This window comes from Mesoplodon mirus (genome assembly GCF_964341445.2).
Source record: "Mesoplodon mirus genome assembly, chromosome: 4".
NCBI lineage: Eukaryota > Metazoa > Chordata > Mammalia > Artiodactyla > Ziphiidae > Mesoplodon > Mesoplodon mirus.
Window position 1 is genome coordinate 154,054,082 of NC_138979.1, and position 27,173 is coordinate 154,081,254.

Sequence of the window (27,173 nt, forward strand, 5' to 3'; positions counted from 1 at the left end):
GTAGGTTCTTCCCTTTCATCACTTTAAGTATATCATGCCACTCTCTTCTGGTTTGTAGAGTTTCTGGTGAGAAATCAGCTGTTAGCCTTATGGGAGTTCCCTTATATGTTACTTGTCATTTTTCCCTCGCTGCTTTCAATAATTTTTCTTTGTCTTTAATTTTTTGTCAGTTTGATTACTATGTTTCTCGGCATGTTTCTCCTTGGGTTTATCCTGCCTGGGACTCTCTGCGCTTCTGGAGAGTGGCTATTTCCTTTCCTGTGTTAGGGAAGTTTTTGACTATAATCTCTTTCAATATATTTTCTCGGGTCCTTTCTCTCTCTTCTCCTTCTGGGACCCCTGTAATGCGAATGTTGTTGCACTTAATGTTGTCCCAGAGGTCTCTTAGGCTGTCTTCATTTCTTTTCAATCTTTTTTCTTTGTTCTGTTCTGTGGCAGCGAATTCCACCGTTCTGTCTTCCAGGTCATTTGTCCATTCTCCTGCCTCTGTTCTTCTGCTATTGATTCCTTCTAGCGTATTTTTCATTTCACTTATTGTATTGTTCATCTCTGTTTGTTCTTTAATTCTTCTAGGTTTTTGTTAAACATTTCTTGCATCTTCTCTATCTTTGCATCCATTCTTTTTCTGAGGTCCTGGATCATACTCACTATCATTATTCTGAATTTTTTTTCCAGAAGTTTGCCTTTCTCCACTTCATTTAGTTGTTTTTCTAGGGTTTTATCTTCTTCCTTTATTTGGTACATAGCCCTCTGCCTTTTCATCTTGTCTTTCTGTGAATGTGGCTTTTGTTCCACAGGCTGCAGGATTGTAGTTCTTGTTGCTTCTGCTGTCTGCCCTCTGTTGGATGAGGCTATCTAAGAGGCTTGTGCAAGTTTCCTGATGGGAGGGACTGGTGGTGGGTAGAGCTGGGTGTTGCTCTGGTGTGCAGAGCTCAGTAAAATTTTAATCTGCTTGTCTGCTGATTGGTGGGGCTGGGTTCCCTCCCTGCTGGTTGTTTGGCCTGAGGCAACACAGCACTGGAGCCTACGTGGCTCTTTGGTGTGGCTAATGGCAGACTCTGGGAGGACTCACACCAAGGAGTACTTCCCAGAACTTCAGCTGCCAGTGTCCTTGTCCTCACAGTGAGCCACAACCATCCCCCGCCTCTGCAGGAGACCCTCCAACACTATCAGGTAGGTCTGGTTCAGTCTCTTATGGGGTCACTGCTCCTTCCCCTGGGTCCCAGTGGGCATATTACTTTGTGTGTGCCCTCCAAGAGTGGAGTGTCTATTTCCCCCAGTCCTGTGGAAGTCCTGCAATCAAATCCCGCTAGCCTTCAAAGTCTGATTCTCTAGGAATTCCTCCTCCCTTTACCGTACCTCCAGGTTGGGAAGCCTGACATGTGGCTCAGAACTTTTACTCTCGTGGGTGGACTTGTGTGGTATAAGTGTTCTCCAGTTTGTGAGTCACCCACCCAGCAGTTATGGGATTTGATTTTATTGTGATTGCGCCCCTCCTGCTGTCTTGTTGTGGCTTCTCCTTTGTCTTTGGATGTGGGGTATCTTTTTTGGTGAGTTCCAGTGTCTTCCTGTCAATGATTGTTCAGCAGTTAGTTGTGATTCTGATGCTCTTGGAAGAGGGAGCAAGTGCACATCCTTCTACTCTGCCATCTTGAACCCGTTTTCCAGTTTTTACAATTTTAAATCATACTTTTTTTAAAAATAAAAATCTTTATAAATGCTGGTGATAGTTTCTATAACCTAGGAAGAATATTCTTTGTTTCTTAGGTACAAACTGTTTTGAAGCCAATCCACCAGAAGGAAGGACAAGAATTAACTGCTTTGCTGAATGCTCCACATATTCAGGTAGAAAATGGAGAGAGCATCATATATGTGGTTTTTCCAGCATCCAAAATCACTTTGAATCAGAGTCCCTTGGGCTAAAAGAGACCTCAAATATTAATGTATCCTGTTTTGATTGCTTTCAACTCCCACTGCAGAATAATTAGTTGGATTATATATTTTTGTACTTAAAGTTAACCACATTATTTTTGAAACAACTTATTATTCTTTACAAATTCCTCCCTTTTTTGGTCATATTTTTCCATAAATTTTAATTATCTATGATGTTGGACCCTTGAGGTAATTTTGTTTTTTATGAAGTTTAATAAGCATTTTAGACTTTCAGAACTCATCCCAGAGTATTCCCTATTATACCTAACAAATCTTTAGTTATTATTAGCCATAAAAGATACAGGGTTGCATCTGTACTTCAGTTGGAAAGTTTGGAAAGAGATCTGAATATATAATTAATTACAGCACTTCTTTTAAAGGTTTAATGATACTATGTACATGATTAGGTTAAAATCTCTCTACAGAAATAAATCATGCTGTTACTTTAAATGCTATGGGTTTCTTTGAAACAGGCACTTTTACTGGCCCATGATAAGGTTGCTGAGCAGGAAATGCAGCTAGAGCCCATTACAGATGAGAGAGTTTATGAAAGCATTGGCCAATATGGAGGAGAAACTGTAAAAATAGTTCGTATAGAAAAGGCTCGAGATATTCCATTGGTAAGTGTCCCACATCTCTGATATAAGATCCTTTCTACACAGGGGTCTTCTGTATGGCATATAGTTGAAGACCCTTTACATTTCTGGTAGTTTTTCTCTTTGGAGGCTAATTTTTTGGAATTCTTTTATGTTCTTCCTCATACTCCTTATTCATCTGAGAAATAATTCATCTTTTCTCACCCATAATTTGATGAAAATAATAGCTTGTGTAGTAATTGTTGAACGAAGAAGGGACAAGTAATCTGCGTCATTAGTCTTCCAGCTTTTTAAAAAAACAGTGGAATGTCTGATCTTTTCATTCAATGTGATTACTTATATACTTCACATATACTTAGAAATATGCATTGTTTAATGTTAATATTTTGTAGTTTTTATATGTAGAATGTCTTTCTGTTAGTCTGCTATCATTGACTTAATTTTCTTTATTTTCAGAGAAATATTTTTGAATCCTGAGTTCTCAAATTGTCTTGCACAGTGTGGTACATGAAATAGGGACTGTATTTTATTAAAGGGCATTTTATGTAACTAGGTTTTTCCCCACCAGAAAGAAAGAAATTGGGAATGTTATGACAAAATTTTAAAATAAAAGTTCAGGAGAAAAGTGTTACAAATTGTCTACTTTCAAGCTTTATTCTGTATTTCATATTTCCAGTTTTTGAGTGTATATATTGCAGTTGTACTTCCAATTTGTATCTATAATATTTAACATTTTGATAATTAACCAGATTAGTATTCATCTCTTTATGATATTTTGAATTTAAAAAGACTTTTAGTTACAAGTCATGTTCACTAATTATACCTAAATATAGTATAACCATTTGAATAACATCCAGCATATAGAGAACAAATTTGATTATAGGCTTTCACATTGTTTTTGAGCAAGTGCATTTTTATGCTGTTGTATGATTCAAAAGTCTGATTTTAGAATTTTAACGAATGGAATGCTTCTGAAGCAAAAAATGTGGGGGAAATGATCAGCTTTCAAACCTAATTGCCATGATTATTCTAGCTGTGTAAATACATTTTTTCTCAAGATAACTGAAGGCTAGAATTGTGGAAAAATAAAAATTAAAAAATGAGGAAATGTTGAACAAAAATATTGCATTTTTATTTAAATATTGGCTATTGAATTTTTTTAAGGGTGCTACAGTTCGTAATGAAATGGATTCTGTCATCATTAGTCGGATAGTAAAAGGAGGTGCTGCAGAAAAAAGTGGTCTGTTACATGAAGGGGATGAAGTTCTGGAGATCAATGGCATTGAAATTCGGGGGAAAGATGTCAATGAGGTTTTTGACTTGTTGGTAAGTTGGCCCGGGTAGAAGAATAATTGATAGACTCTCAAAAGCCTCCTTTGTTATTGGACTTAAGAATAAAATATTTAAAAAGCATTTTAAAAATAACTGTTAAGATCTCTATACAATTTCTAGCATAATATTCCCATGGTATAGTTGTTTCCACAATATTTATTAGTAGAATTTTATTCTTCTGGGGGTGGAGGTGCTACTGATTTTTTTTTTCTTTGTTACTACCAGGTATATTTTATTCACCTCTGAAATCACTAATAATAACTCATTCAAAAATACATGTATTAGGGCTTCCCTGGTGGCGCAGTGGTTGAGAATCTGCCTGCCAATGCAGGGGACACGGGTTCGAGCCCTGGTCTGGGAAGATCCCACATGCCGTGGAGCAGCTGGGCCCGTGAGCCACAACTGCTGAGCCTGCACGTCTGGAGCCTGTGCTCCGCAACAAGAGAGGCCACGACAGTGAGAGGCCTGTGCACCGTGATGAAGAGTGGTCCCCACTTGCCATAACTAGAGAAAGCCCTCGCACAGAAACGAAGACCCAACACAGCTAAAAATAAATAAATAAATTAAAAAAAAAAATACATGTATTAAATGCCTACTGTGTGCTAACTGCTAGGGAAACAGTAACAAAGTTCACATCCTCAATGATTTTTATGTTCATTTTGGTTTTTTATTACCTACAATTGATTGTTGTTTCCTTAGCAATATTAGATGATAACAGTGGTATAGATCTACATTGTTCAATATAATAACCATTAGTTACATGTGCTAGTTATTTCTATTTAAATTAAGTAAAATTTAAAATTCAGTTCCTCATTCTTACTAGCTGCATTTCAGATGCTCAAAGTGTATGTTACTAATGGCTATCGTATGAAGGTGTAGATATAGGAATATGGCATTCTGCAATTCCAGTCCACTGATCAGAGTTCCATCATCATAGAAAGTTCTGTTAGACAGTGGTGGTATAATCAGGAGGCCATTTAGAGCCAACTTTTGAGGGTGATTTATGATCACTTCATATATACCCATCAATCAGATTTATATTCTTATTTACTTAATATCAGTTGTTACATTAGAATCTCTCCTATCTGCTGACCTCTACTGAAGAATCTAGAAAACATCCTCACATCCTTATTGTCACCCAGTCCCATTCATTGCTTTGATAGCACAAAGTGCCAGTGGTCATTGTTCTCAGCCCTTGTTTTACTGGCTGCTGTCTCTAGATTGAGTACTGCTCCCTGCTGTCTCAGGACCAGAAGTGTGATTACTGTCTAGGCTGAAGGTAGCTGAGCAAGGTGGGCATTGGTGTACAGGTGTCCCTTGGTATCCATGGGGGATTGGTTCCAGGGCCCCCATGGATACCAAAATCTATGGATGCTCAAGTCCCTTACATAAAATGGCATAGTTTTTGCATATAAGCTACGTACATCCTCCAGTATACTTTAAATAATCTCTAGATTATTTATAATACCTAATACAATGTAAATGCTAAGTAAATAGCTGTTTACAGGTGGCAAAATCAAGTTTTGCATTTTGGAACTTTCTGGAATTTTTTTCCATCCGCGGTTGGTTGAATTCACAGATATGGAACCCATGAGTACAGAGGGCCGACTGTACTGGAAAATAATAGAGAACCTAGCAGTAAGATTCTATACAGTTATAAAATAGAATGAATGACAGAGACAAAGCATCTGGGAAGTAAGAATATTTGTGTACTTGCATTGCTTTTCTAATCCAAGTAAAATTACTATTTCAAATTCTACTGTGTTAAAATCGATGTATGTCAGAGTAGGTGACCCTGAAGTGCTGCAGTGTCTCCCAGTCCTTCACTGTGGAATCTTCCAAACTTAAACTTAATGGAAGACAAAAACCCAAGACTTACGGGGTAACTGGCTTTTCCCAGTGGACGAGAGGACCAAAATTGCACAATGTCATATTCCTGGGTAGCTCTATAATGGAGTCCACGAAAGGCATAATTTGTGCTTCCTGATAAAATGGGATTCATCTTTTCCAGTTTTTTTTTTAAGTCTCCTTGGGGTTCCAGAATAGTCCAGTTTAGGGACTATTGATCATAAGATCATGGAATGATTTTCATAAATACAGCTTTTTTAAAAAATGTACTTTTTCTGTTACAGTCTGATATGCATGGTACTTTGACATTTGTTCTGATTCCCAGTCAACAGATCAAGCCTCCTCCTGCTAAGGAAACAGTAGTAAGTGATTTTTTTAATGTTCATTATTTATTTTCTGATGGCTACTGTTTACTTTTTTCTTAATTAACAAACTTTATTTTTTAAGAGTATTTTTAGGGGACTTCCCTGGTGGCACAGTGGTTAAGAATCTGCCTGCCAATGCAGGGGACACGGGTTCAATCCCTGGTCTGGGATCCCACATGCCACGGAGCAACTAAGCCCGTGTGCCACAACTACTGAGCCTGAACTCTAGAGCCTGCGAGCCACAACTACTGAGCCTGTGCACCACAACTACTAAGCCTGTGCACCACAACTACTGAAGCTCACGCTCTAGGGCCCGCATGCTGCAACTGCTGAGCCCGTGTGCTGCAACTACTGAAGCCCACACACCTAGAGCCCGTGCTCCGCAAGAAGAGAAGCCACTGCAATGAGAAGCCCATGCACTACGACGAAGAGTAGCCCCCACTTGCCACAACTAGAGAAAGGCTGCATGCAGCAACAAAGACCCAATGCAGCCAGAAAAAAAAAAAAATTAAAAAAAAAGAGTAGTTTTAGGTTCGCAGCAAAATTGAGCAGAAAGTAGAGTTCCCACATAACTCCCACTCTCACACATGCACAACCTCCCCTGCTATCAACATTCTACACCAGAGTGGTGTATCTGTTACATTGGTGAATTGATGGTTTCATTACTACCCAAAGTTCATAGTTTACTTTAGGATTCAATTTTGGTGTTGTACATCCTATGAGTTTTGACAAATGTATAATTACATATATCTACCATCGTAAAGTACAGAATAGTTTCACTGCCCTAAAAATCCTCTACGCTCTGCTTATCATCACTTCCTCCCGCCAACCCATGGCAACCACACTGTCTTGACTGCGATGGTTTACCTTTTCCAGAATGTCATATAGTTGGAATCTTACAGTATGTAGTCTTTTCAAATTGGCTTTTTTCCACTAGTGGTAAGCATTTAAGTCCTCCATGTCTTTTCATAGCTTGATAGCTCCTTTCTTCTTAGCACTGAATAATATTCCATTGTCTGGATATACAACAGTTTACCCACACACCTACTGAAGGACATTTTGGTTGCCTCCAAGTTTTGGTAGCTATGAACAAACACCCCTGTGGAGGTTTTTCTGTGGATATAAGTTTTCAGCTCATTAATACCAAGGAATTGAAAACCTCAAACAAAAACATGCACAGCAATGTTTATCATTTGAACATCAGAAATGTCACTCTAAATACTTCTTGCACTTAAGTAAAAACAGGTAAATTCAGTAGATTTTATTTAAATAAATATGACATATTAATATTTCAAAGTAAACTCTGAAAAGTAAAAAAATAGAAAATACTTCTTTTTCAGAATTTTTATGACTTATAATGTTCAACTTTGTCTTTTTCTGTCAGTATAGGTGGGTTTATTTAACTTAAATATGCTTAGTGTAGTGGGAAAAAGTGCTTTTTACAAAGTATGCACAACTCTTAATTTAGAATGTGTATTGCTCTTTATGTTAAATACTCTAGCTATAGTAAAACACAGACTTCATTACCATATGATCCAGCAATTCCACTCCTAGGTATAGATCCTAAGAGAACTGAAGACATACCTCTTTTCAAAAACTTGTACATGAATGTTCAAAACAGCATTTTTCATAGTAGCCAGAAGGTAGAAACAACTCAGATGTTTGCCAGCTGATGAATGGAAAACAAAATATGGTATATCCATAGAATGGGATATTATTTGGCAGTTAAAAGGAATAAAGTACTGATATATGCTACAACATGGATGAACCTTGAAAAAATTATGCTAAGTGAAAGAAGCCATTCACAAAAGGCCGTGTATTGGGTTCATTTATAAAAAATGTCCAGAATGGGTAAGTCCATAGAGACAGAAAGTAAATTAGTAGTTACTTAGGTGAAAGGGTGGGGATTTAGGAGGGAATAAGAGTGATTCCCAATCAGTAGGGCTTTGATAAAAATGTTCTAAAATTGTGATTGCACGACTCTAAATTTACTAAAAACCACCCAACTGCACACATGGGTGACTTGTATAGCATATGAATTATGTCTCAGTAAAGCTGTTAAAAAGTCGTAGACTTGGGCTTCCCTGGTGGCGCAGTGGTTGGGAGTCCGCCTGCCAATGCAGGGGACACGGGTTCGTGCCCCGGTCTGGGAGGATCCCACATGCCGCGGAGCGGCTGGGCCCGTGAGTCATGGCTGCTGAGCCTGCGCGTCCGGAGCCTGTGCTCCGCGGCGGGAGAGGCCACAACAGTGAGAGGCCCGCATACCGCAAAAAAAAAAAAAAAAAAAAGTCGTAGACTTAAGTGTGTTGGATTAACATGGTAGCCTGATGTATTGCATCTGTTACTATTCTTAATTTTTGTACAAGCATAACAATTTGAAAGGGAACACAGTTTCATTTTTTTCTTAATATTTCATCACAGTTATGTTTTATATTTTGGCTATCGTTCCATCTTTTCCCTTTATTGGAACATATTGAAGTCAGTGTTGCATTTGCAACCTTCCTTCTGTTTAAAGTTCTTTGTAGGAAGAGAAATGAGGAAATAGTTTGTCTTTGAATTTCAACAGCCTTATTCTCAGTGCACTAGTCTTTTCCACATATCTCTCCCATGAACAAGCGTGAACTTCAAAAGTAGCTATGCAGTGTGAGGAGACACAACAGAAGAAGGTTGGAATATTTGCTTACTTATGTGACTTTAACAAGAAAGGGAGAGAAAGGAGAAGAAAAGATGCTAGGCTTATCCCTTTTAGAATACAGCATTTGATGGGTAGAGGTGTTTTCAGAATAGAAATTGTGTGCAATATTTTTTTCCCTCCATTTCCTCCTTTCATTGAGAAGAACTCTCAATTGCAATATCTCTTGTAAAGTTTTCATCAAACTTAAACAGGTTTGAAATGAGCTACTATTATTAATGCTCGCATGGAAGATTTCCACAAGGAAAACAGTGATAGTATATCATTTTATTTGGCATATGCAGAATAATTTTATATTGGATTAGTGATTTTAAGAAATAACCATTTTTTAAAATTGAAGTATAGTTTTTGTTTTGTTTTGTTTTGTTTTGTTTTTTTGCGGTACGCGGGCCTCTCACTGCTGTGGCCTCTCCCATTGTGGAGCACAGGCTCCGGACGCGCAGGCTCAACGGCCATGGCTCACGGGCCCAGCCGCTCCGTGGCATGTGGGATCTTCCCGGACCGGGGCACGAACCCGCATCCCCTGCATCGGCAGGTGGACTCTCAACCACTGTGCCACCAGGGAAGCCCAAAATTGAAGTATAGTTGATTTACAATGTTATGTTAGTTTCTGGTGTACAGCAGAGTGATTCAGATATCTGTCTATTCTTTTTCATATTGTTTTTCATTATGGTTTATTACAGGATATTGATTATCGTTCCCTGTGCTATTCAGTAGGACCTTGTTGTTTAACTGTTTTATATATAGTAGTTTGTATATGCTAATCCCAAACTCCTAATTTATCCCTCCCCCACCCCCTTTCTGTTTTGGTAGCTGTAAGTTTGTTTTCTACTTCTGTGGGTCTGTTTCTGTTTTGTAAATAAGTTCATTTGTATCATATTTTAGACTTCACATATAAGTGACACCATATGGCACTTGTCTTTCTCTTTCTGACTTCACTTAGTATGATAATCTCTAGGTCCATCCATGTTGCTGCAGATGGCATTATTTCATTCTTTTTTATGGCTGAGTAGTATTCCATTGTATATGTACCACATCTTCTTTATCCATTCATCTGCTGATGGACATTTAGGTTGCTTCCATGTCTTGGCTATTGTAAATAGTGCTGCTATGAACACTGGGGTGCGTATATCTTTTTTCATATTAGAGTTTAATTAGAACCAATTTATTAAGCATAATTATGGTACAGGTCAGGATCTAGTAAGAGCAACAAAAGGTTATCATTCTGATGTATGTTTTGTGATGTTAGAAAGAAACATGCGTTTAAGATAACTTTAAAATAGGTGTTATCTGAAACTCCATCATAATCACTTGCTGAATTATAACATTACAAATGGCAAGACTAAGCTGTGTCAGGAGAAGTACTCCCTTATTTGGTAAGTTTCTTTTGTATCACACATAGCAGCCAGGGGCTGCTCCATTGGTTTCAGTGGACAAAAGTCTTGACACCTTTGTACTTTAGTTTCCTAGGTTACTGGCACATTTGTCTGAGGAAACATATACATTGCTTAAACTGCAGTTACTTTCTCCCTGCATTGACTAAAAGAAAAGTTGGAGTTCCCAGAGAAGTGTGTACAATTTTAGATTATTTCACAATATAATTGAAATAAATATTGAAGGGAGGAAATAGAATATTTGAGCCGAAGGCACTTTTTTCATCTAGTCTAATGCCCAAATAAAAACAGGAGTAAATTGAAATGTAGGGGATCACACTAGTTATTAGTGATGGAATATGCACTAGAAAATTCAGAGATTATTGATTGTCCAATAAGTGTTAGCTGTTATTATGATTACTTACTTTGTGCCAGGCACAATACTAATTGTTTTACATGTGTTATCTCATTTAGTCCTTATAGTATCCCTTTTAAGTATAGCTATCTTTATTACTCCCATATAACAAGCATTGCAACTAGAATTAGAAAGGTCAAGTTAATTGCCCAAGCCCACTATTGGTGAGTGACTGAGCCAGGACTAGAACCCATGCCTATTCCAGAACTTTTGCTCTTAACTGCTGTATAATATAACAGGTACTGTCCCACAAAGCTACTATATGTTAGAAGGTTTCTGTATTACTGTTTATTATCAGTCCAAAGAAAATAATTACAATACCATGATAGAAAATTGTAACTATGGATGAATTAACCTGTTAGTAGCTATATGATATGATAGTGAGTCTGGATTATGAGTACAACGAAAGCATATTATGAGACTTTAGTATTTGAAATTGAGGTAGGATCTCTTCTGTCTGTAGGATACTTGATAACTCAAATAATGCTGGGAGCATGACTGAAGTCTCTTGATTTGGGGGGTCTGGGCTGGGAGTATGGGAGAAAGATGTAGTTTTAGGGGAATTTAAAGACTTAGGAGGATACTAAAATCACAGTTCAGGGATACAAACCATAGAATTAGCCACTAGGCCAGTGGTATTAATAATTGAAATATTATGGGCCCCAAATAATTTTTTTCCTCACAGTGAATATCTGCTTGATCCCTTTTGTGTACTAGGGCACTGTGCTAATAAGTGCTAGCTTTATAATAATGAACATGACATTAATTATAGTTTTCAGTAAGTGATAAGATGGAAATCAATAGAATATGAACACTGAGAATAAAAGGAGGTGGGATTGATCATATAAGGTTGGCAGGAAAGGCCTCCTGGAGGAGACAACATGAAGCTGAGACCTGCAGAATGCGATGAAGCCAAGCCTGTTAATTACCAGAAGGGCTTCCAGGTATAATTTCTAAAGAACTTTGTGTTTGGAAAGCCTGTAGGAATGGAGCAAAGTAGGGGAGTAGAAAGGTGAAGAGGGAATTCTAAGAGATGAGGCTTGAGAGGTAGATAGGGCCAGGTCAAGTAAGTCTTCTTGGCCATGGCAGGGAGTTTGCATTTCAAATACAGTAACATGGTCTGATTTGTATTTAAAAACAAAACACATCTGGCTGCTGGGTGGAAATTGGATTAGTAGAGCCAATAATGGAAGCAAGGAGATTTAGGAAACTGTTGCTGAAGCCATTATAAAGTATGATGTTGACTTTTAAATTTCGATGATAGCAGTGGCAGTGGAGAATATGAATCAGGCTATGTTCTGAAGTAGAAATGACAGGACTCTGTAATGAATGTGGAGAGTAAAGGATAGGGAAGAAGCAAGGATGCTCAAACAACTGGGTGGATAGTGGTGGTGCTTACTAACAGGAAATGTAGAGGAATAACTGGTTTGGGGAGAAAAATCCAAAGGTTTATTTTATAGATTTGAGATACCTGAGAGGCATTCAGGTAGAGATATTGAATGCATAGAATAGAATATATCATTTTGGAATTCTAAGGAGAGATCTGGGCCATGGTTATATTTATTGTGGGGAAATCAGGTCAGGGGAACAGTCTGTTTATATGTACTTTATGTGTTTGTAAAAAAATTCTACAGATTTTAAAAAATGATAGGTTAAGGATTGTTCGAAGCCTATGAAGATAACTGGGTTGAAAGGAAAGGTTGAGAAGCACTGCCATCCAGTATACTTACTTTTCTCTTAGAGATATAAAATGTATAATATAATTTTCATCTTAATTTTTTCTCATTTGGAAGAAGATCTGGAATTTTATAATGCAATTTTTATATAAATTTTTATAAATATTTTATCAGAAGATGAAAAAATATTGAAAATTTCAGTGTATAGTATATTAGATGGACATCCCCTTTCAGGTTAGGGCAGTTGCTCTATTAAGTTTGCTGTTACCCTAAGGTTCATATTTTTGTCTGCCTACTACTACTAACCATTAACTGGATGCCCCACAGATATCCCAAATTTCTCCTGTTAAAAATGGAAGAGAGCAAATAATAAAGATATTCCTTCTTGAATGGGCATCGGAGAGGAGGAATCTCAGGATGAGAAGAAGGAATTTGAAAACTGTTGCTTGACACTGCAAAGGCTTTTTTTGATGCTGCCCTTAGTTTTATAATCTGCCTTATGGTAAAGTTTAGGCCAAAGACAAAAGAAGACACACTTTCACTATTTTCTCTTCTATAAGTAATTTTTAAAGTTAGAGATAAATCTAGTATAATAAGAAATACAGAAATAAAAATTACAAGGAAAAATTATTTTTGAGCATTGAATCCCTTAGAAAAGATGTAAATAAATTAAGGAATTATTATTCCTTTACTGTGTTCCCATCATTTGGATTTCAAATGTGCTTTAAAAAAGGGGGCAAGGAGAAAAATGTTGGACTGGCAGGTAATTGTGTCTAAAAAGCCCTGTAATTTAAAATTTAAACAGATGATTTTGTTTGGATTAGAAATCAGACATTGTTTTGGTCAGATACATTGTACTGATACTACAGCATTGTTAAACCCTGGAGCTTTCCTATAGGGGTCGGCATCTCTCCTTCATTTAAAAAGGACTCTGTTTTCTTTTGTATGGGAAAGGAAATAAATTAGCCACTAACAGAGCTGAAGAGGAAAGATTGCTGGAGATAACTGCTAGAGCTGATAAGAACTGCAGTGGAATACAGGCATACTTGAGAGATATTGCAGGTTCGGTTCCAGACCACTGCAATAAAGTGAGTCACACTGTATCTGCAAAATGCAGTAAAGTGAAACACAATAAAACAAGGTATACCTATATATAAATAGAAGTCACATAGTACATGTCAAGTCAATACTCAGACTTTTACTCAGTCCAATGGTTAATTTCCCTGATATGAAATAAACTTTGCTCTCAATTTTACTCCTCTTCCCAGCCTGCACAAAGAGGGGCCTCATTCCAAACCAACTAAACCTGAATAGTCAAGAGGTAAGACCTAAGCAGAGTAGGGAAAAACGCATCTCTGGGTGATTTTGTTTGGCCTCTGGCAAAGGACCTAGACTTAGATACAGCATCCTCACTGGTCTATTTAGTTTCCCTCAGGGTAGTAGTTCCCTGAGATTTTAGGGTACATCTTAAACAGCATGTATGTAACAATTATCCAAGGAACCTAATTAAAATACAGAGTCTGAAAGTTTGAGACGTGGCATAAGAAGTCAGTATTTTAATAAACATCCTAGCAGGTGTTCTGAGCAAAACAGTTTGAAAACAACATGCTGGGTATTGATTTCAGAAAATGATTTGATAAAATCATCAATCAGGCTGACAAGTAGTCTGATTTCATGGATCTTTGAAAAGCCTGATAATAAAATGATCTCTCCACCACCATAAATGATGCCTATAATTTCATGTTCAGATTGCCAAGATTGTTTGACTAAAAAGCAACAATTTAAACAGATGTAGAAGCATTATTGATTCACAGGAATGGTACTCAAGCAGAGATCTTTTTTTAAATCAACCTGTAGATTAGAGACCTCATGCCAGGATTACAAGATTGTATGTATAGTCTTTTCACCCAGTCTCTCAACTGTTTTGACTCACTACTACCCTGTATAACTCTCTAAAATGCATTTTTGGTTTTAACTGACAAAGTTTTCAAGATTTTATTAAAAAGTCTGTTTTTCATATCAAGAATAAGGCTGTTCCGGGCACACTCCAGTTGGAATGCAGCAGAACACTGTTAAATTGAGTGAGGTATCTTAAACATATTTAATCCAAGAGTGTGTACTATGTGATTCCATTTATATGAAGTAAAATACAGAGAAACTAATCTATGCTAGAAATCAGGGTGATGTTTACCCTTGGAGGACAAAACTAATCTATGCTAGAAATCGGGATGATGTTTATTTATCCTTGGAGGGCATAGCATGGCTAGTGACTGAAAGGAACGTGAGGCGGGGCTTCTGAGGTGCTGGTGATATTCTGGTTCTTGATTTGGGTGCTGTTACACAGGTTTGTTTTGTTTATGAAAATTAATTGAGCTATACATTTAGGATTTTGTGTACTATTTGAACTTATGTAGTACATCAGTGAAAAGCTACCCCCCAAAAAGCAGACTAGCATTTAAGTTCTATATTTTAAACTGAATCACTTGCTTTACTTCAGTGTTGCTGTTTGTATATTGAGACTTAGATTTCCTCATTTCCTATTTATAGCAGTAAAATATTTTTCTGAAATTAAAAAATACAGTATTCTTTATCTAAAGATACCTTCAAAATTTCTGAAAGAGGCTGTTGCTTTCATGAGGATTCTTGGTTATTATAATGGAGGGATATGTGTTATATATATATCACTTAAAAAGTATTTTATCAAATTTCATATAGTCTTATTATTGATTGAGAATAGTCAACTTTTTAAGTGTTTCAGGAGCTGAAAAAAGATAGTGTTTTCTCATAAAATAGTTTTTGAAGCAGACCAGTATTATCTTTATGATTGGTGGCCTCAATCATGGTTAGGGTAAAAGGCTTAAGGAAAGTCAAACAACAATTGGATAGAAAAGGACTCAGAATTATAAATTCTTAGGCTGTCAATCAAGTGCCTGGCTCACTGAGCCCAAACCTGAAATATAATCTATGTGGGGCAGAAAAACTCATTGAAAATAGGTGTAGGATTTTGTTAGATGAAAATGGGCTTCTTACAGATTTTGGAAATGCCACATGCCATTTGACCAGCTTGGATAAAAAGTACAGATAGGGGAGTTAAAGAGAATATTAATTCCTTGATACCTCCTAAAAATTAAGAATACTTTGTTTATCTTTTAGAAGTATATTGAAGAAAATAGCATCAGAAATAACTTAGCTTTCAATAAGGTTCATGTGACTTCTTACCTTTAGTGCTGAGAGCGTTAACAGTTTTTAGATATGCAAAACCACAGTTAACAAAAATTTTAACTTGTACCACTAGTAATAAAGCCTATGTATAGAACACGGTAGGAATGATTATACACTTGATTTAGATAATTTTAGCAGTTTAGGGTGTCATTCTTTATGAACCTAAACATATCCCTTTAGAAGAAACTCTGAAAGAGATTAAGGCACAGTCGCACTGACAGTGTGGTCGAGAAGGGATGATGGCACCAGGGAAACTGACACTCACCTGCTTAGATGACAGATGTGGGAAGGTTTACAGTCTACCTTTCCTGGTAGTAGTGGTTTAGAAATTACATACCTTACTGCAGAGTCATTGTTTTCACAGGTCAGGAATGGAAGGGGAGGGAGTCTCTATTACATTCCTTCTGCTTCTATCAAACCTTTGAGGCCCCTTAGCACCTCAGCTTGTTAGCAGCTAACAGTGCAGTGTTTTGCATACTCTTGTACATGTTTGCAATCAACAGGACTGTCTTAACTGAAGAAAACAGATGAGTCTGGGAAAATTCTGCTCCCAAAACACGGTTACTAGACTAACCTCCCTTCTTTCAATTCATAATATCTTTGCACTAATGAAAAATGTAACATTTTAATTATATTTATGCTGAAGATTTTGTGTTGCCATTTCATTATTGTTGTTTTTACTTTTACCCTTTTTATCTTTTAGATCCATGTAAAGGCTCATTTTGACTATGACCCCTCAGATGACCCTTATGTTCCATGTCGAGAGTTAGGTCTGTCTTTTCAAAAAGGGGATATACTTCATGTAATCAGTCAAGAAGATCCAAATTGGTGGCAGGCCTACAGGGAAGGGGATGAAGATAATCAGCCTCTAGCTGGGCTTGTTCCAGGTAAGAGACAGTATAGTAGAAAGTACAAAGTTTAAAAAAAACATTTAAAATACAAATCTTCAAAGAGAAAAACTCACTTTTTCATGCCTTTTGAAAAATGATGTAAATACTTTTTCACGTCGTTGATTTTTATGTTGTATCTGTAACATAAGTATCTTGAATATAAATTAACCAATTTGTTGGGCTTTAGATTATATCGTAATATAATCTCATCAGCCAATCCCATGTTGTGCTACATTCACTGTAAGTACATTGAGACTACCCTGTTTTCAAGGCAACAAAACTTGTATTGAACAACAAAAGCATCAAGGCAACAAAACTTACACTGTAACAGGAGATTATCATCAACTGGGGCATCAAACTTGGTATCTAAATAGGAATTTGTGAAGATGCATCACTTTATAAGGAATCAGGAGAGTAAGACTACTGAATTTATCTCTCCTAAGATATCTTAGGGGGGAAATAGGATGCCCCCAACTTTTCATTGAAGAAAACTCTCTAATTTAGACTATACTAAAATAAAACTTTAGCTCACATTGGACATTAAGATTATTAAGGGAACATATTTCTTCTAAAGAGTGAAGATGATGCTTAATGGAATGAAGTGTATAGATGTAATTTTTCCTACAAATTGTTCCTGCAGTTCCCAGGATGTGGGTATGGTGGAATGAGGGAAACAGAACCAAGGAAAGTATAATAAGATATCAGTGAAGGCAAAGGAATGCTTACAGAATGATGAAATGGGAATAAAGTGATAATTCATCGGCTTATTCACTCAAAACATACTGTTATATCAGACTGTATAAGGCACTGAGATAAGCTTCTCTTCCATATTTGATTTTAAAGCATATCCATTAATACTTTAATTATACATTAATGTAAAACAATATGTTTTTTTTCTTTTCTGTGCCCTACTTTATAATACTTACATGGAATTGTCTATTACAGTACTTTGTACTGTATATTCTCAGTTTGTAAACTTCTAGGCCAGTGACTACATCTTACTTATTCTTTTAAATTTAGGCAGTATCTGCTAAATTAATAAATAGGTGGTTTTTAAAAATAGTTTTGCCAGAACTGGTGCTTCTGAATTAGACCTTCTAAGGCTCTTTTTTTAAAAAAAAACTCTTCCAAGCCTTGTCTTTTGCCTATAACATCTTTTAGGGATTATACCTCCTATTAAACCTTAAGATTTTAAGCATAACAGATTTGGCTATAGAATTTGGCTTACAATGAATGTGACTACAAGTAATACATTGTGTGTATAATAAAGTCACAGCCACAAATCATCTGCTTTAAAACCCCAAAGCTGGAGATTCTGTGTATAGTGGCTTATATATCAAGGAAAGAGGAATGGGCTTCTTATATTAAGTTCAGAGGATGATACTATACCCTTGATTCTTCACAGTAACAGTTACAGGAACATTCCTCTAGAGTCCTGGGGTACTGGGCAGCCATTATGGTTCGTAGTGCTTGTGCCAGATATCAGTTTGATATCTTTCACCATGTCAGCTTTAGCCCTTAAATACTTAGAACTAGTATCTATTGACTGATTGATTACATTGAGTTTCTGAAAATATATAGATAAATCAAGGAAATTTTAGTGATACCATTTGTAAGTCTTTTTATAGGACAAATAAATGGACCCACGTTAGTTTGAGTTTGACGGTTTTCTGTCAGAAGGATTTCTAAGAGGTTATAATGTCCATCTCCCACTAATGTCTGCTTCTATTTCAAAAACAGTCTACACGCAAGAGGGAAAAGATATGGGAACATATGTATATGTATAACTGATTTGCTTTGTTATAAAGCAGAAACTAACACACCATTGTAAAGCAATTATACTCCAATAAAGAGGTAAAAAAAAAAAAGTCTACATATGTGTGTACTATAAAAATGTGCTATAGCAGTACATTAATGTTTTTAAACATTTTAATATGTAAATTATTTAAATTATTATTTTTTCTAAATCTGTTGAAATCAAATACCTTTTTAAAAAATTTAATGCTCTTAAAAATTTCCCTATAGTCATAGCTACTTGTTTTATCTAGAAACACAATCTACAGCTTCTGGAGATAACTTGATTTCTTTTAATGCTTTTTATGTATATCAAACTCAATACTGTTTTTGCTTGTGCTCTTATAAAATGCACTAAGTTCAACAGATTATCCCAACATAGATGGAATTTGCTTATTGATTTTTAAGAATCTCTGGCCTGAAATGGAAAGAATTAAATATAAAAATTAAATATAAAAGAAGAACTCGAATTCAGAATTTTCTAACTAAAACCACTTTTATCCTTCAGAAAAAAAATACATTTGATTCTAAGGTAGATGTCTGAAAAGAACATGAAAATCAGAAACCTTGAAAGCCTCCTATATTAAAATCTTAATCCTGAGAGGAAAAACATAATAGGTTTTTCATTTATTTGTATCATGGGTAGCTTAAGGTAGAAATGAAAAATCTTTAAAGCATGTACATACATACAAAGAAAAAGAGGGATTGAAAATGATAAATGCAAGGGAATGTGTTGAATGGTGTCTTGGAATCAAAAACTGGTGACTGTTTACATATTATTTTGGAAAGCTAACTCCTAGAATTAATTTGCTTGATTTGCAATAATTCAAATGATCAGAACCATTGTAACATCCAGCACAGTGCTTTCCACATAGTAGTTGCTAAATGAAAACTTTGTAAAAATTGAACTATTAAATTTTCTAGCACTGGTTTGTTGTTTATCTTTTTTAATAGATGATATATAGTTCAGTAATACATGTTCTAGGATTGATTGAGAGCAAGGTTGAGACTTAATACTTTAACTGTTTGGAGCTTATAATCATAGTTGACATACTCTCATGTGGTGGCAGGAGGATTTATAAGGGAATATAAATGAAGAGTTACTTCTGGTGTTGTCCCTTGATTTAAAAAAAAATACTTCTATCCTTTTGACTTAACTATTTTACTCTTTTTCCTTTCTGCTTATTAGGGAAAAGCTTTCAGCAGCAAAGGGAAGCCATGAAGCAAACCATAGAAGAAGATAAGGAGCCAGAAAAATCAGGTTGGACACTTATATTTGACATTGAGGTTTCTTGGGTCTTCATCTGGAATCAGGTTTAGATTTACGTATCATACTGTCAAGAAAGATGTATTCGTGGCAAGAGTGATGTGAGAAGCAAAACTGATTACCTTAGGACTATAAAGGAAGGAGAGGATTTAAGTATTTAAGATTATCTATCTGTGATGTGAGATTAATGGAAAATTATAACTACTTCTCTGAAAAATAGTTCTTCTATGAACAATGTAACACGTGTCTATAAATTTAAAACTATTTGAGTTCTTCTATTTGAAATATGTAGCTTTATTCAAGGAAACAAATACCACATTTATACTTATGTTTTTGATTCTCAACAGGAAAACTATGGTGTGCAAAGAAGAATAAAAAGAAGAGGAAAAAGGTTTTATATAATGCCAATAAAAATGATGGTAAGTTCCACTCTCAGATATAGTTGTATTTATATCCAAAAGAGATCCATATCTAACACTTGAAAGAAATTAAATTGATATTTTCAGGTAATTTTATTTCTGGTCCTGGCCTCTTAATGTAACGTGTGCTTAATAAAGCCATTTAGCAGAAATTATTTTCTTTTGGAATCCTATGGGGAATGCACAGTTTTAAATTCTGAGAAAAACTGGTATAAAAATTATAGTACAATTTAGCATGTACAGTGTTATATTTATAGTTTCCTCATAAATTTTTTCCTACTTAAACTCTTTATTTGCAAAATTAATACATGTTTCTAACAAATTCTAACAATATAGCTGTATTTTAAGTAAAAAATGAACATTTTGTCTATAGTAACTCATGTCACCAAGGCAACCCATTCCATAGAGCCTGCTGACTGAGTCAGGCACACAGGAGAGTTTTTTGTTCTATTTTAATTTATTGTTAAGATTAAAAAAATGTTAAGTTGTAGCTTCTCTTAAAATCAAAAGCTTTAATAACACTGGGCTCTTATTCCCACATGACACTGGTCTGCTGGACCTGAACGATGGCTTTTGCATTTATACTGGGCACCTACTTAGTTCAGCGGTCTCCGCCACATCCAATTTTTTATAAACCCAGCCTGATTTAATGCTTTCATTACCTTCTCGGTTGGTCCTTATGGGCTTTAGAATTTGCTACCCCTTCTTTAATTCACATTAGAAACGAGCCAAATAATAAAGCAAAGGAAGTCTTTAACTTCTTACACAATTTATAAGGCTTATTTTTATTCTCTCAATACCCTGAAAATTTCTTAAGTGGCATAAATTAAACTGGTGAAAGTAAAATGTTATAGATTATTGGAAAATTTGATACAAAACTAAACCTGAGATTCCATCTACTATAATAATTTTTTTCCCCAAAATGAACATCCTTAATGCTAATTGATAGATTATGTAGCTAAGAAGATTTATTGGAATTTTAATCTTTTCCTCTATACTTGGGTAAGTGATTAATATCTGTTTCTTTATCTTTTGAAATACACTAAAATTAACTGGTTCAGCTCTAATAGCTGTTATATTATAATGTATCTACGTCTGTGAGTCAAAATGCTTCTGTGCACAGCCTGTCCATGTTAGAAGAAGGAACTTAGATTTTTCAGAGGGAAAAGCGTTTTGAGAAGGGAAGGAATTACATTTCTGTTCATAGTGCTGTTATCATAATTAACATTTTTATTTATAACTATCATTTATAATAACTTCTATTCCAGGGGCAGTAACCTTCATCCATTTAGTTCTCAAAATAAATTCCTTGAGATTACAGATTAATGAATTCAAGTTCAGATATGAAAGTGGCCTGCTTAAGTTCTTACAGCTAATACATGGTTGAGTTGGAGTTTAAACAACTAGAGTTTGAGTTCCTGCTCTGTGCTCTGTGCTAAGCACTGACAAGATTAAGATGGTCCCCTGCCCCCATGGAAGTTATAGCTGGCGGTCTGACTACACGTCTGATGCTCTTACCCAGTTAGGTGAAGTAATATGATTGAGAAGATAGCAGGTCGCTAGTTGTCTGCCTGTGTTCTTACCACTTGACAGCTCTGATTTCCTCTGGATTACGGGCTTTAGGAATGTCACCCCACCTGTTATACTTTATACCTCTTCTTGAATCATGATCTCAGGTTAGTATTAGTATTCCAGAATAAAGTAAACATAAGTGTAGAAAGTTGGATAGCATAGATAGGCTGTGTTTTCAAGTTACATGATCACAGAAGAGCATTCCAGCTTTCTCTGATAACACTAGTTGCAGCATTATTTGTAAATGTTCGTCTATTTCAGGTATTGCTTTCAGCGTATACATTGTCTTCTCCCTAAACCAGCCCTCTAACTAAAGTATTAGTATCCCCATTGTACAGAAATGACAGATATTATTCTCATTAGTTTATCCCTTGGTGCCTCACCCTCTGTCAAAGTATTGGCTGCAAACTAGCTATTTTATAAGAATCAGTATAGTTATATTGTATTAAACATTCAAACACAGTATGAAACGAGAAGCAATAAACATTTCTAGAAGGATTAATATATTATTTGATTTATTTTCATAATCCTGGCAAGGATATAATGACATGGGAAAATACTCATGATATAATGCTACCTGGTTATTACTATCTTGATCCCAAAAGTTAAGCATTTTTAATGATAATAACTTGTGCTTTTTTTCAATTTTTTGAAAGATCTATGAGTATATATTTATTACATGTCAATAATTCTGTCTGAAGGGCTTAACTTTTTCTTTTTCAAAGATTATGACAATGAAGAGATCTTAACTTACGAGGAAATGTCACTTTATCATCAGCCAGCAAATAGGAAAAGACCTATCATTTTGATTGGTCCACAGAACTGTGGCCAGAATGAATTGCGTCAGAGGCTCATGAACAAAGAGAAAGACCGCTTTGCATCTGCAGTTCCTCGTAAGTTTGGATGCATTCCAATTTTTCTGTGCTTTTCAGCTTACCACCTTAGAACCTAACTGTGTAGGGAAGTTTTTCACCCATTTCATCAAGAGTGTTGTCCAAGAAAGAACTTTGTTTTAACCAAATCTTTGGAGAATTTGCTATTAAAGATAGTCACTCTTGATAAATATACATTTTTCCTAAGAGTATGGTACTAATTACTTTCTAAATGAATTTCAATTTGGGCCTCTTACAATGCCCTGCTCAGTATGGAATCAGCTCCTGGTTTTTTTTGTTTTTTTTTTTTGGTTTTAGTTTCTATTTTATTTTTTATTGAAGTAGAGTTGAATTACACTGTTGTGTTAATTACTGCTGTACAGCAAAGTGACTCAGTTATATATATATACATTCATTTTCATATTCTTTTCTATTATAGTTTATCACAGGATATGGAATACAGTTCCGTCTGCTATACAGTAGGGCCTTGTTGTTTATCCATTATATATACCAGTTTGCATCTGCTAACCCCAAACTCCCACTCCACCCCTCCCACACCCTCCCCTCCCCTTGGCAGCCACTGGTCTATGCGGAGAGAAATTAGTTTTGTTTTTTTTTTTTAAGTTTTTTTGATGTGGACCATATTTAAAGTCTTTATTGAATTTGTTATAATATTGCTTCTTTTTTTTTTACCATCATTTTATTTATTTATTTATTTATTTTTATTAGTTTCTGCTTTATAACAGAGTGAATCAGTCATACATATACATCTGTTCCCACATCCCTTCCCTCATGCATCTCCCTCCCTCCCACCCTCCCCATCCCAACCCTCCAGGCAGTCACAAAGCACCGAGCTGATCTCCCTGTGCTCTGCGGCTGCTTCCCACTATCTATCTACCTTACGTTGGGTAGTGTATATATGTCCATGCCTCTCTTTCGCTTTGTCACAGCTTACCCTTCCCCCTCCCCATATCCTCAAGTCCATTCTCAAGTAGGTCTGTGTCTTTATTCCCGTTTTACCCCTAGGTTCTTCATGACATTTTTTTTTTAATTCCATATATATGTGTTAGCATACGGTATGTGTCTTTCTCTTTCTGACTTACTTCACTCTGTATGACAGACTCTAGGTCTATCCACCTCATTATAAATAGCTCAGTTTCGTTTCTTTTTATGGCTGAGTAATATTCCATTGTATATATGTGCCACATCTTCTTTATCCATTCATCCGATGATGGACACTTAGGTTGTTTCCAGCTCCAGGCTATTGTGAATAGAGCTGCAATGAACATTTTGGTACATGTCTCTTTTTGAATTATGGTTTTCTCAGGGTATATGCCTAGTAGTGGGATTGCTGGGTCATATGGTAGTTCTATATTTAGTTTTTTAAGGAACCTCCATACTGTTCTCCATAGTGGCTGTACCAATTCACATTCCCACCAGCAGTGCAAGAGTGTTCCCTTTTCTCCACACCCTCTCCAGCATTTATTGTTTCTAGATTTCTTGATGATGGCCATTCTGACTGGTGTGAGATGATATCTCATTGTAGTTTTGATTTGCATTTCTCTAATGATTAATGATGTTGAGCACTCTTTCATGTGTTTTTTGGCAATCTGTATATCTTCTTTGGAGAAATGCCTATTTAAGCCTTCTGCCATTTTTGGATTGGCTTGTTTGTTTTTTTGCTATTGAGCTGCATGAGCTGCTTATAAATTTTGGAGATTAATCCTTTGTCAGTTGGTTCATTTGCAAATATTTTCTCCCATTCTGAGGGTTGTCTTTTGGTCTTGTTTATGGTTTCCTTTGCTGTGCAAAAGCTTTGAAGTTTCATTAGGTCCCATTTGTTTATCTTTGTTTTTATTTCCATTTCTCTAGGAGGTGGGTCCAAAAGGATCTTGCTGTGATTTATGTCATACAGTGTTCTGCCTATGTTTTCCTCTAAGAGTTTGATAGTTTCTGGCCTTACATTTAGGTCTTTAATCCATTTTGAGCTTATTTTTGTGTATGGTGTTAGGGAGTGATCTAATCTCATACTTTTACATGTCCCTGTCCAGTTTTCCCAGCACCACTTACTGAAGAGGCTGTCCTTTCTCCACTGTACATTCCTGCCTCCTTTATCAAAGATAAGTTGACCATATGTGCGTGGGTTTATCTCTGGGCTTTCTATCCTGTTCCATTGATCTATCTTTCTGTTTTTGTGCCAGTACCACACTGTCTTGATTACTGTAGCTTTGTAGTATAGTCTGAAGTCAGGGAGCCTGATTCCTCCAGCTCCGTTTTTCGTTCTCAAGATTGCTTTGGCTATTCGGGGTCTTTTGTTTTTCCAAACAAATTTTGAAATTTTTTGTTCTAGTTCTGTGAAAAATGCCAATGGTAGTTTGATAGGGATTGCATTGAATCTGTAGATTGCTTTGGGTAGTAGAGTCATTTTGACAATATTGATTCTTCCAATCCCAGCTCCTGGTTTTTTTTAACTGATGCAGAAGATAGAAATTTAGACCTAATTTCTGAATACAGAAGTTCTTTTTAAAGATTGTATAGTACCTAATCTTATGGAAAAACTGAGTGATAGTATTTTATTTTACTTTTAAAATTTATTTATTTATATTTATTTTTGGCTGTGTTGGGTCTTCATTGCTGTGCGTGGGCTTTCTCTAGTTGCAGCAAGTAGGGGCTACTCTTTGTTGCAGTGCGTGGGCTTCTCATTGCAGTGGCTTCTCTTGTTGTAGACCATGGGCTGTAGGCACTTGGGCTTCAGTAGTTGTGGCACACGGGCTCAGTAGTTGTGGCTTGCAGGCTCTAGCGTGCAGGCTCAGTAGGTTGTGGTGCATGGGTTTAGTTGCTCCATGGCATGTGGGATCTTCCCAGACCAGGGCTCAAATCCATGTCCCCTGCATTGGCAGGCGGATTCTTAACCACTGTGCCACCAGGGAAGTCCCCAGACTGATAGTATTTTAAATGAAATGCAAGATGAAGTAATTTGGAGTGTAAGCATAAAACACATTAAAGGTAACGGTTATTAAGATACTAAAAACACAGTTCTGTTCATTTCTCAATCTAGAAATAAAACCAGTCAATGTTAAATTAAACACATGGGGGTCTAACATTTCCTTAATTCATTATTTTTTAATTTGTATTACAAAATAAACATTTTTTCTGACTAGCAGAATTATCCCTCATCCTTACTCTGATCCATGTCCATTATTTTTACCTGATTTTGTTTGCCTAGATACAACTCGGAGTCGGCGAGACCATGAAGTAGCCGGTAGAGATTACCACTTTGTTTCACGGCAGGCATTTGAGGCAGACGTAGCAGCTGGGAAGTTCATTGAGCATGGTGAATTTGAGAAAAATTTGTATGGAACCAGCATAGATTCTGTACGGCAAGTGATCAACTCGGGCAAAATATGTCTTTTAAGTCTTCGTACACAGGTAAACTATTTTGGTTTAGGGTGTTGAACTTGAGGACATTTTTCACAGAGTAATTTTTAGTGGAAACTGTATTTTGGTCCAAGAACCACAGGACCTAATTAAGTTCTCATACAGTTTTTCCACACTGATTCCATACGAATTTAGGTTGCTAAATCTCTTTCAGTTTCCTCTGAGGGGAAAATACATATATTCCAAACTTACATATATACACATGTACATATTTTCTGAAACTTAAAATACAGTAACTGTGGTGCTGGTATAGTACTTAAAGGTTATAAAAGAATTTCCCTTTCCTGATTCTTATATGAGAAAAATTAGAATAATTAGAGGCCATTTTTATGGTTTTAAATGATGTAGTTCAAGTATTAGTAAGTATCATAATGAGTGCTGGGTTATATCTAACAAAATGTCCACTGTTCTATTATCTGTCATACAAAAGAAAACCTTCAAAAATTACTAACAGTTGCTTTTTAGATTTCCATTAAAAATAAAATAATTTTAGAAATTTGGGATTTTTAAGATTGTGTTTGTTGTGAATTTTTTTTCTTTTTCTACATTGTACAGCTTTAGCATAAAACTTTCCTTAATGTGGTGGAACCTACTGTGTACATCAACTCACAAGACATAGGCAGTGGTCATTAAACAGATGTATATGAAAGAGAATTGAGGGACTTCCCTGGTGGCGCAGGGGTTAAGAATCCGCCTGCCAGTGCAGGGGACATGGGTTCAAGCCCTGGTTTGGGAAGATCCCACTTGCCGCGGAGCAACTAAACCCGTGCACCACAACTACCGAGCCTGCGCTCTAGAGCCTGTGAACCACAACTGCTGAGCCCGTGTGCCACAACTACTGAAGCCCATGTGCCTAGAGCCCGTGCTCCGCAACAAGAGAAGCCACCACAATGAGAAGCCCGTGTGCCACAACGAAGAGTAGCCCCCCGCTCCCCGCTCACCACAACTAAAGAAAGCCCGCGCACAGCAACAAAGACCCAACGCAGCCAAAGATAGATAAATTTATTTTTTTTTAAAAAAGAGAGAATTGATTCCAAAATGGCTTTCCTGAAATAGTAATTAGGTTTTCTTTATTTTTTAGTGAACAAAAGAGCTTATTAGTCTCTGCTGTTTTAATTATAAATATCAGACTTAAGAGAAGGATTGATGTTTTTACTAAATTCCTTCAGAATTCTTTATATTATTTTGGCTAACAGATTTACCAAAGAACTTAGAGTAGTTAAGCATATTGTCTTAATTACTGTTTTTAAGATAGAAAAGGACATGTCCCTATAATCCCCATTTTTGTAGAGTGCTTCAATTTAGGGACACACATTCATGCAAAGGCAAGGTGAAAACCACAGTCTCTTAATTCAGACAGTATGCTTTTTCTTCTTGGATGTGCTTTTCCAGAATTTTCTTTTGTATGTATATGTGAAGTTTTTCTCTGATTCTTTTTGCATTTAGACCCTGGCACATGATAAGGTGACC

At 36.1% G+C, this 27,173-nt stretch overlaps 1 protein-coding gene across 4 annotated transcripts in view; it reads left to right on the plus strand.

Annotated features, from left to right (window-relative positions):
* Nucleotides 1–27,173, plus strand: part of PALS1 (protein associated with LIN7 1, MAGUK p55 family member) — a 104,073-nt gene that overhangs the window by 62,935 nt on the left and 13,965 nt on the right. For all 4 annotated transcript variants that reach the window (XM_082619911.1, XM_082619913.1, XM_082619912.1 and 1 more), the window contains exons 5-13: nucleotides 1,768–1,845; nucleotides 2,406–2,552; nucleotides 3,693–3,854; nucleotides 5,993–6,070; nucleotides 16,155–16,338; nucleotides 19,325–19,396; nucleotides 19,750–19,821; nucleotides 22,119–22,286; nucleotides 25,492–25,694. In XM_082619911.1, the coding sequence (XP_082476037.1) occupies nucleotides 1,768–1,845; nucleotides 2,406–2,552; nucleotides 3,693–3,854; nucleotides 5,993–6,070; nucleotides 16,155–16,338; nucleotides 19,325–19,396; nucleotides 19,750–19,821; nucleotides 22,119–22,286; nucleotides 25,492–25,694 (1,164 nt within the window). The remainder of the gene's footprint in view (nucleotides 1–1,767; nucleotides 1,846–2,405; nucleotides 2,553–3,692; nucleotides 3,855–5,992; nucleotides 6,071–16,154; nucleotides 16,339–19,324; nucleotides 19,397–19,749; nucleotides 19,822–22,118; nucleotides 22,287–25,491; nucleotides 25,695–27,173) is intronic.